The 11,056-nt window shown below is 33.6% G+C and overlaps 1 protein-coding gene and 1 long non-coding RNA gene across 3 annotated transcripts; one reads left to right on the top strand and one right to left on the bottom strand.

Annotated features, from left to right (window-relative positions):
- Positions 1–3,086: 3,086 nt before the first annotated feature.
- Positions 3,087–3,963, top strand: LOC140744460 (uncharacterized). Its single transcript, XR_012102548.1, has 2 exons — positions 3,087–3,618; positions 3,702–3,963. It is a non-coding gene; the product is annotated as an uncharacterized LOC140744460 (long non-coding RNA).
- Positions 3,964–4,702: 739 nt separating this feature from the next.
- On the bottom strand, positions 4,703–10,695 carry RpL40 (ribosomal protein L40). Of its 2 annotated transcripts, none has more exons than XM_073076061.1 (2): positions 10,546–10,695; positions 4,703–5,188 (listed from the first exon to the last, which is right to left on the bottom strand). In XM_073076061.1, exon 2 carries the CDS (start codon positions 5,169–5,171, stop codon positions 4,782–4,784), a length of 390 nt encoding a protein of 129 aa, XP_072932162.1. In that variant the 5' UTR covers positions 5,172–5,188; positions 10,546–10,695; the 3' UTR covers positions 4,703–4,781. The 2 variants fall into 2 exon arrangements, with proteins under 2 accessions (XP_072932162.1, XP_072932163.1); XM_073076062.1 differs by lacking the exon at positions 10,546–10,695 and adding an exon at positions 8,625–8,748.
- Between the last annotated feature and the right edge of the window lie 361 nt (positions 10,696–11,056).

An 11,056-nucleotide genomic window follows, 5' to 3' on the forward strand; every position in this document is an offset into this window, starting at 1 on the left:
GTTCATTTTATAATCTAGATTTGTATTCTAGACATTAATTATTTTTAGGTAAATATAGTTTAGCGACTTAGGATTTCCGTAGAAATATCTACAACTAAATAATTTATGATTTTATTTGTATTCTTTTTACTAATGACTTACTAAATTAAATGACCAAAAGATATTCCGTATAGAGTAGGTACTTAACTACACTTTTTAATAAAATTAAAAGTGTACTTAAGCGCTTACTTTTATGGCGTGTTGCCATTACAAAATACCAATTTAAATTAAAATACAGCTCAATCTAGGAAAATAAATATAAAGCCTGGAGTAAATAAAAACACGTTTACTCTCAAATAAAGCCGTCTAGGGCGTTATCACTGCGCTAATGCGTTTTTAACCACTTGACGCCTGCGCCGGCGCACCTCGGTTTAGGGTTGCCAACATTTGAAGGAACATACTTAGGTATATATAATTTTAAAATCGTCAAAGAGAAGGAAAAATAAGCAGTTAGTATTTTGTGGGACATTCTAAACTTCTCATGTTGTAGCCTAAAGCCTATATGGAGGTGCTTATCTATCAAAAAGTTATAAATGTGTTACCAAGATAAAACAAGCCAACTAAAGTAAAAAAATAGGTAGGTACACAAATTTTACATAGGTACTTAGTATGGATAAATTCCTTTCTTTCTGCTCTTTCTTATTTTCATTTAAATTCTAAATACCTAACTTTAAGATAACTATCAATTGATAGATGACTTTTTCACTAGATTCAGGAAAGCTGAATATCTGGTAGATAGGTAGAGTGGCGTTCGTTGGGAGAATCCAGTAAAGTGACATCGGTTTATGATTACTTAATAAAAATAAGTATCTTAAGACCTTGATAGTCTAGTGGTTTAAATTCGCCCTCTCAATTACGAGGTCCGAGGTTCAAACCTGATTTTTAAAACTATAACCGCGAAGGAAAGCATTGTGAAACCCACAAACCAAAGAGTTCGCAAAAAAGTTCTCAAATGACAGACTACAAATTGGTCTTTGGACAGCGCTGCGGACTATAGCTCCCCTTTTACTCTGAGGGAAGACCTGCCCAGCAGTGGGTTGTAGACGTATCGTAATTAATAAGAACAGTCAACCCTAGCACGATCTAATTACATGCAAACGCTCACCACCTGCCCAGTGCAGCGAGATTGAGTCATTTCCACTCCACAATCACTGAGTACCTCCCTAATGATAGCTTTTTGTCCTCTCGTTGTTGTATCCGTGTCTTTTAACTAATGAGCAATGATCAAAATACTTGGCGAATTTAATATTAATACAGAAATGTTTATGTTTTGGAAATGTGTGTAGCTGTTGGTCCTCGCTTTGTGGTTTTTGTACCTAATTATCCTTAACCCATCACTACTCAAATGTTCAACAGCTGGACACGATTCTCCGTTCAAATTCAGATGAGTTCACCATATTTGCCAGATTTCGGTCCTAGTTTTTGTAATTGATTAGCCTGAACCGTCAGAAATGTGCAATGTTCAACAGCTGTATGAGTCTCTGCTCAAAATGAGAAGGTTTTAAGGCCGTAATTCACTATTTCAGCCAGATTACTCTTTTAGCACTCCAGGCATAACTTTCCCTTCATTATTTCCTTCACAGTTTCTATTATGCACATGCTTGTGCGTATGATTAGGCTATTAGTGCTTAAGCTGCTGTTATAAACTTTTGTGTTAACACTATGTTTACATTTTAAAAAAAATGAGAAGTTGTAATACAATTTTATACGATTGTCTTAAACCTGGATTACTTACCTACCTGCTGACCCAAAAAATCTTAAAACGAAAAATTCATAAAACAAAAATTCACAACAGTTTCTGTATGACCATTATATCCATTCCTATCTTTTACCAACAGGCTAATTAATTTCATCTAAATGTTTAAAAATATATTTGTTTTTCCAAATAACATATAGGTATTTATATTAAGTGACTTCTTTTATTCATATAAAATACGTATTTATTACATATGGAAAACTTTATTAAAACTCATGGGCTTGGCATAATTATTACTTTACGTGTAATTGCCAATATTTTCTGTCAGGAAATTAATACCAAAGACATATCATGGCAACTAATCTTGAAACACAAATTCTTAGGTGGGTCATATGAGCTTAGGAACCTAGGGAAATTAAGGGAGACTCACACTTTAACGTCAGACACCTCAGAAACCTGCCATGGCAGACCAAATAATATTTTATGTGGCGCTATGAGTGTAGAACGCGTCATTTTCAAAGGATCGTGTAAGGAAATGACAAGAAAAATAATTTAAAATAATGAAATACTTGTACCTACAATCACTTACATTAATACTACTCAGAATCGTTAAGTTGAAACGATATCATTTCCGAGATCACGTTAACCAGATAGTCATAATCACGTCGGCAATTTGCGTTCGAAAAAGTCAATTAACTTGAATAAGATCAGATGTCGCGCTCAAACATCATCGCTTACAGTGAAGAAAGTCAAAACATAATGCCATCAAATCAATTTTATTCACGCGAACGGATCATTAAAGTTGAATTAAAGCTATTTGAGCAACTCGTTCGTGAGAACGCCGATCCGCTCATTCGTTCAGTTGCTCACGACCTGCTAATAGGATCCGTAAGATGTCTTTGACAGGAATGTCGTCAACGGTGGATGTAACTTTCCTCTTATTGAATAACAATTGAAATGATAATTTGAGTGCATTTTTCAAATAAGATAATAAATTATAATATTACTGAATTATTAAAATGATAAAAAAATATAATGGCAATTTATAATAACATCATTACTCTTTCTCTGTAAAAGTGGTATCTTACATAAACTAATATTTTATGTTTACTTAAATGCCACATGGTAAACACCGAATTTAATACATAACTATTTTTACAACACTGAACTAGATAAATTACTGAAAGCTAGATTAAGAGACTAAAGGTATTCTTACATAATAAATGATCTATTTAGGTGATGTAAGACCAGAAATGTCATGTACCTATTAGTATGTTTGGTGAATTTATCATTTCTAACATTGTTTTAGGTCGAAATTAAGTTTTACTGCTTTTGTGATGAATAACATAGGTCAACAATTTTTAATTTTTTTTTTGTGCATGAGTTTTACTTAATATATTCTGATTATATAAGCAAATATATATAAAAAAATGAAATTACAAATCGATAATATTTGCTTTTATAGAAATTAGAGCAATTTAACATTTTTTTATTTTCGAGTCCAATAAAGTCGGTCTTGGCACACTAACGTTGTCAAAAGAGTGGCAAGGGGGCGGAGTGTAGTGTTTCTTGCATCGCTCCTTGTGTACGAAAGTAAGTGATTGCTTATTTCAGTGGAATAACGTAATTCATTTTTTTTTTCGTTGTATCAGTCTGTACAAAATGACTTCGAGATGTTGTAAACGAGACGCCGACATATTTTATTATATTTGCGGCGAATTTATGACAAAATGAGAGAAAAAGGACGATTTATGTACAAATTTAAAGATTTCCGAGGCATACCAACTTACTTCCATCTGTATACTGTATACCTGTTAAAAATCAAGATAAAAAATGGGCCTCACATATTGTGTCAGGTAACACTTGCAGAAATATTCTGGACGGTGAGTTTATATTCATTTTTTTAATTTAATAGCTATTTTATAATAACTTTAATTAGGTTATAATATGGTACGTTTTATTGTAGGTTGGTACCGAGGTGAAAAAAGAGCAATGAAGTTTGCAGTGCCAAGATTTTGGAGGATACTCAGTAATCATCGCATAGATTGTTATTTTTGTATTGTGAATCCACACAAAGATAATAAAATCAAAGAAAACATATTATCCGGATCTACCAACGACTGTTTAGTGTTGATTAATAAGTACTTGCATTCTATTTTAAAATTTCTGTTATAAGAATGTATCATTAATTGATGTTTGTGTATCTTTTAATAAATCAACTGTGTCCATTTTTTATGTGTTATTGAGCGTTTCCTATCTTTAAAATTATATAAAACAAATTGTGTGTGATATATTATCGATCTTTTTTATTCGTTTGAAGGACTTATTGCTGCCATTATGTGTAGAATATAACATCGTTCAAATGTCCGCACGGCCTTTATGGTTATGGTCTGCAAAAGGCAGAGTTCTTATGGGCGACGGGAAATCGACTGTCTCAGATTCTAGTGCACACTCTCACGGACAGCGGCGATGTTTTCGGCAGATCTTCCGTTTCGTTGATATACGAATGTTAGTCAATCATTTAATGACCCAGTAGACTTTAATTTATCCACCAGATTGCGAATAGTCCTCTCGGAAGGACGATTATGGCGACCACGCGGTAGCGGACGATTGTAGCACGCGTTGCCCGAACAGAATAGCTTTTTGATACAATAATTTTATTATTTGTTCATGTTGTTGAATGCTATAAACGTCCATGGTAATTTGGCAAAACAAACTGAATAAATTAAAACTAATTTGACAGATGTTGCTTCAGTAAGATGACCGTTATCAACTTTCAAAGTTCGGAAGTCCTTGTTAGAAGACCCTATATTTTCATTGATTTGAATTTTCCAATTTGTACACATAAAAGTAAATTCAGAACTATTTTCTGTTCTTTTTCTTATTTCTAGGTATAAAAGGAATAAAAATAACGTATGTATAACCCATGCTCAAAAATTCTGTAGACCGGTGTAATTGAAAGTCATATTTTAAATTAGAAAACCAAGCTTTTATTCAGATGTTTTACATTGAATTTGAGATGGAAAGAGGAAAGAATAATATAAATCTAATCCTTAAGCTTCTTCTTGGGGCGGAGGTTGTTGGTGTGTCCACACTTGGTCTTGCGGCAGTTGGTGGCACGGGGGTGGAGACGAGCGTAGCACTTGCGGCAGATCATCTTCTCGCAGTTGTACTTCATCGCCAGGATGCGGAGCGAGGGCTCGATGGTACCACCACGAAGACGGAGCACCAAGTGAAGGGTGGACTCCTTCTGGATGTTGTAGTCGGAGAGAGTGCGGCCATCCTCCAGCTGCTTACCAGCAAAGATCAGACGCTGCTGGTCCGGGGGAATGCCCTCTTTGTCCTGGATCTTGGCCTTCACATTCTCGATCGTGTCGGAGGCCTCGACCTCGAGGGTGATTGTCTTCCCCGTAAGTGTCTTTACGAAGATCTGCATTGTGGAGTTTTATAAATCTGAAATGAAAATAACGATATTTTAAAAAACACTCAAAAATAATTATTGAGATTAGTCTAATTATTTGTTCCTCTCTCATGACTCAACTCTCTACCTTTCCTTTAGAAATTGGCTATAAATATGCTGTTTCGTGGAAATGAACTCAGGATACCTGCAGAATATGCCAAAAGTGAACTGAACAGCCGAACAAAACCCCAAACAACTAATAAAATAGTTTAGATTTTAAAAACTAGACCGTCTCATATAACAGCACACAAACAAACCCGCAGAACGTATGTAGTCGCTACATCTTTTTATTTGAATGTCAATCACTAGCCGGAGCGTTCCCATATTAATTTAGCGTTCCTGACACAACACTGACAGTTCGTAATGCCCGTCGATTTGTTCGGCGACAGTACAGCCATTATGGCGCGATGAACAATGGCTGCTGAAATGTTTAAAGGTCTACGTTCACGGCCTCTTCACTACCGCCTCAATATAAAAGGTTTTCCCAAACTACTACAAAACGAAGACTCAATGTAAAATCGATCTTTAGTAGGTATAGAATAGATTGAAACGATAATTAATTTGCTAGCCGGAACCTAATTAGATTCGCTACGTTAGTCTTAATTTAAATTTATCTAAATCCAAGAATAAAAAAAAGTACTCAAGATTAATCGAAATCACTTGACCAAAAAACTAGTGATAGTTAAGAGAAAAGAAATCAACGTACTTTACGGAAATAGCTGTTATAACGATGCTTCGTAAAAGATAAGTCAATTCAACGATGAACAATACACAATAAAGAATGCGAGTAAAACCCAGCTAGAAATAAAGCGTCAACCTACTAAACCATACGGAACCAACACAAAGCATGCGACCCTAGCCAATCCAATCATTCAAGTATGAAGACGTTCAATGCTCAACACAATGGGGCGGGGCGATGGAGGCACAAACAACTTTATTAACATGTCATTGCGAAAGAGAGGACGCTGTAAACATGTCATGGGGGTGGAGTGCACGAACAAGCTGGCTTCCATGCGCGCGAGCGGACAAAGACTCCATTGTTTCGACTGAGTTGTTAACACTCGACTTACCGGCTTGAAGGGTCGTTTCGCAATATCATTGTGTATGGAAACTACTGAAAAACCGGCGACTCGATAGAACCTCTTTTTTAACATCGTACTTCGTTGTTAGAGCAAAACATGAAGATTCACACGGTAGTATCTAACAAGTTCATTAAAATGTCAGTAGCTGCAAGTAAATCAAGGTTTCCAAGAACTTTACGATACGAAATCAAATATACGATCGTACAACTGTCATTAAGAGGTGTAATGCTTATAAGGAAATGTCAATTGCATAAAAAGTTACATGTTCATGCGAAAAATAAATGGATTAATTTACCTATCTATTTAACCTTTTGAGTCCCACAAGACACAGCCGTTTGCAAGAGAAAGATGCTTTGCAGAACCTTAATGATTGACTTCCGGCGTATATCGATTAATACAGAGTTTTAATTCATAAATCTTTACAGAGAATCGCGGCAATCAATACTAATTAAAAGGCGTGAAGCTTTATTATATTGAAACGCTTCATAGCGATCTGAATGTTAGCGATTGATAAGAAGATTCATTCTCACGAAACCGTTACACCGCCGTACCTATTTAAATACAAGCACGCAATCAAAAGAAGCGGGCGATTGCAGTTACAAATGACGTCATCAATCAACCATCAGAGTGAGTACGGCGCGGTGTAAAAACGCGATAATTCCCTGTACTTTATTAATGTAATCAAGTGTTACATTTCTATTAAGGCATTAATCTGGCCGACGGAGGCGTCCGCGCTCGTTCCTCTAACTATGTTTTAATTACGGGCCACGGGCGAAACAGCTGAACGTTGATAATAATTACAGACTGCGTACCGACAACGCTGTCTTCTCTCAGGGTTGCCAGATAATGAATGTTTTGTTTCCAGAGATTAGAGCAAAACAGTGAATGTTCAAAAGGTTTTCTTGAAAGACAATTAGAAATAGCGATACACAACTCAGATTCAGTTTATTACTTTTGGTCCTTCACATATTGGTAAGTGAATAATTGATATTTATAAAATTAATTTTTAGCAAAATAATTGTTTAAAATCTTACAGATTTATGCAAGGGACCCGATTTGAAATTTGGTCTAATGTCGTGCACATAAAATTTAAAGTACATATTGGAAAAAAGTTAATACGTGTGTAAAATGTTTAACACAACATTTTAAAATCATTTGGGGTATTGAAGTGCAACCCTATGTAACCATCACATGTCCCTCTAAGGGTCTCGGGGCATACTTGCTAAACTGGAAAGCACATTTTTGTTCTATATAAATGTCATGTTATATGATAAAAACGTTGATTAATGTAAGTGTATACTGAAAATTAACACAATACACAAACATAATATACATTAATAATGCATACAATTTTAAGTTCTGGAAAATCCAAATGAACATGGACAAGTTACAACAAGACAAACAGCTAACACCATCTAAGGTTGAAGAGCGAAAACCAATAGTCATGTATGTATACCAATGAAAAATCCAAATTTTTATATTTAGTCAATTCTATGTTTTTATATTAAAATTAAAATATATGTTACATATACTGTCATGGACATTACAACTGTGGCAAATTATAATTTTGTAACACCTAAGTAGTGTTAAATTTTAAAAGTATAACAGATTATGTCTGTGTGCAAAATAATACAGATTTAGTATTATTTTGCACACTCACATGGGATATCTAAATTTATCCAAACACCTGACTTTACTAACTCGAACAGATTATTGTGATTATTTATTACCTATATGTCACTTGTACTGACCATTGTAACACGAAAGAATAATGAAACAAGTAGAAGATACTTTAGACATAATGTCTATTTAACACCTCTAGGCAGTCAAGCAAACCGTTTAAGCCTTCTACTGCGAACATAATTAGGCAAGGTAATTAGCTTTCGAGTAATTCCCTAGCTATAATTAACTACACTACCGCTTTACTCTGTCCATCCATTAACTTGTAAATGCTAGGAAATAATTAGACTTATAGTTGATGAACATTTTATGAAAATTGAAAATCTTTAACTCATCACCATTATTTGAGATATATTAACTAAAGCAAAATAAATATATCTTAGTGATAACATGATTAACTCATATTTCTTATAGTAATATGTGACCCAATATCTATAATTGATATACTCAATGAGGAACCTATCCAAATAATTATTATCCAAATACAACCCGAAATAATTATTATTCTTATTATAACTATAAGTTACATATTTATAATGAATAGTTGACAATGGCCACTACAATGCTATGTATTTAATATCTTAGGGTAGGTCAGTAATTGTATATTAATTGAAAATAAGAGGGATAAACAATGTTAAAACGATAATAATATACTGACAATACTTACAATTCAAATTTTGTCTATATCTATTGTATTTTTCTGTTTATTTTTTGCTGAATTTATTATAATGGATGCTGAAATATTTGAATATGACAGATGCCAAATATAAATTTATTTTTAATTAGATTATATCTATAATGCCACCAGTGACAAGTGAGTGAAAATAATATATTTGGAGGTTATACTAAGACTATTAGGTAATTTATATAAATAAGGCAATTAAAATATCAGTAAAAAATCATAATATTAACAAGAATCATTAAGTTACAGGAACTTTAACGGACAGTTGTTTTTTAAGAAAAAGAATATCAATAAGCATGTGAGGGAATTTCACACTTATGATATTATTATATTAAAAATAAAGAATTTAATTTTTTAAATCCATTATCTCCACCACCAATTGTTGCAGTTAGAATGATATTCATAGGCACACAAATTTGCAGTTTTGCCACCGGTCAATTGAATCTAATTGATTGGATTGATATTACTTTACATTTAGATCTCAAGCACATCCTAGCAATACTACTTTATATTTATTTTAAGTTTTCAGTCCTAAACTGGACAATAATATTTATTACCTTACTATTAATTATGTACTTTAACCACACAGCAGGAAGAGATCCAGATAACTAAAATTAAAAGTTGGTTTTGATGAGAATAGTACGGACGGAAGAGAATCGTAGAGGACAATCACCTGGCCAATGGTTTGCCTGTATAAGAGATTGTAGAGATCCCGGTGACAGCTGCTATCAGATAAGCCAAAGACAGCTGCTCATCTACCAAGGATTACCAGAATGAACCACAGCCTTCACTAATTAAGAAAGTGGCAAGGAAGTAATATGAAGAATTGTCTGTACTTAATTTAGTGCAGAATTTATATAACTTGTAGTGGAATGAATTTCTTGACACATTTGGTCAATGGTGATTTTAATGAAGTTATTAAAAACATACTAAATTCTATTCAAATTGAGCATAATAATTAACTATCATAGGAAACAAATAATTATCTACTTTGGGTCAGTATAATATTCTTGAGACATTGACACATTAGTAAGATAACTTAAGACTCCATCAAACATAAAATATATAATAGACCTTATATATTAGACCTTGCATTGTGTCATTGTTTAACAATGGTATTATTGTTGGTAGTAAATACAAACATGGTGCACCTTATGGATATAAACATAATATTTCTAAAAGCCAAAGTCAATAAATGATTCTCTACCTCACTTATGAGGTAGGATGTTTAAAAAAAACCTTAATTCCATTACCAAACAAACCACAAAATACAAAGGTTGCACAAAATTTTACAACAATAAAATATACAAATAACTAATAAACAACAAGTACAAGATAGAAAACACAAAGTCATGAACACGCAGGTTATCAAATTTCTCGATATGAGAGAACAATGTTTTGCTAAATCTTTGTAAACTTGACACGCCATACCTCACGCGCGCGTGGTAACATCTCAATACCTATAATAATGCTACCAACACAATTATTCGACTCCAATCTCACACTACAGTGAATATACAAGTATAATCCTCAACTTATAATAGCAGAAAGACAATATTATTACGCATTTCAATGACAGAAAATGACTAACCTCAAAATATAACCTAACTGCGAGTCATCAGCTGCCTGTTCTCAATGACAGATCGTAAAATACCAACAAAAATCAACAATTACATTCCCTCCGCCGTAAAGTTCTAGTAAGAGCCTGGAAATTATCAAATAATTCAAAATACACAACAACCTGCAATTTCAGAGCCTCACGACTGCTTCAAATGGAGATATTAACGCAATTTACGACCCCGTAACTACCACTAGATAACTAGGCACTAGTAAACTATAACACCTAGAATATATCAATAAAAGCTATTAGCATCGATCAGCGTAACTATCTGTCCAGGAATATTACCTTAAATTAAGTTAAACGTCCCGCCTGGCTCGATTTGTACACGATCGTAATAACACACGCGTTAACGCCGCGAGCGGCAGATCGAAGAGAATATGGCCGACCGACAGGTTGGGGGGCGCAGAAATACAGATGCATTATGAACTGCTGTCCGTAAAGTTGCCATCTAAAATTCTACACAAAAGTTCTAAGCAGCGACATCTATATAAGAAATAAGAATGTTATGCCGTATGTAGACTTTAGATATCAGACTATTTAAAACCACAATATAATTTAAAATCTCCAATCAAAGAAAGCTAAGATTCATACTTATTATATAAATGTTAATGCAATAAAAACAAAGATTCTCCCTATGATTACTGATTCATAAGTTTGATTAGTTTATTTGTTGAGTTTATACTTAAAAATAATATTTTTGTCAAAAGTCAGGTAAAAAATATAGTTTCAAATGTTTTCATAAAGTCTTGTTCATATTACCTTATATGGACTACTATACTCTTTGACATTACCCAAT

Source organism: Epargyreus clarus, unplaced genomic scaffold (assembly GCF_041222505.1).
Source record: "Epargyreus clarus isolate Ecla_fem2 unplaced genomic scaffold, WU_Ecla_fem_2.2 ptg000008l, whole genome shotgun sequence".
NCBI lineage: Eukaryota > Metazoa > Arthropoda > Insecta > Lepidoptera > Hesperiidae > Epargyreus > Epargyreus clarus.

What these genes read in the sequence shown, in the direction of transcription:
- RpL40 (XM_073076061.1), bottom strand. Translation starts at nt 5,171, where the DNA reads ATGCAGATCTTCGTAAAGACACTTACGGGGAAGACAATCACCCTCGAG.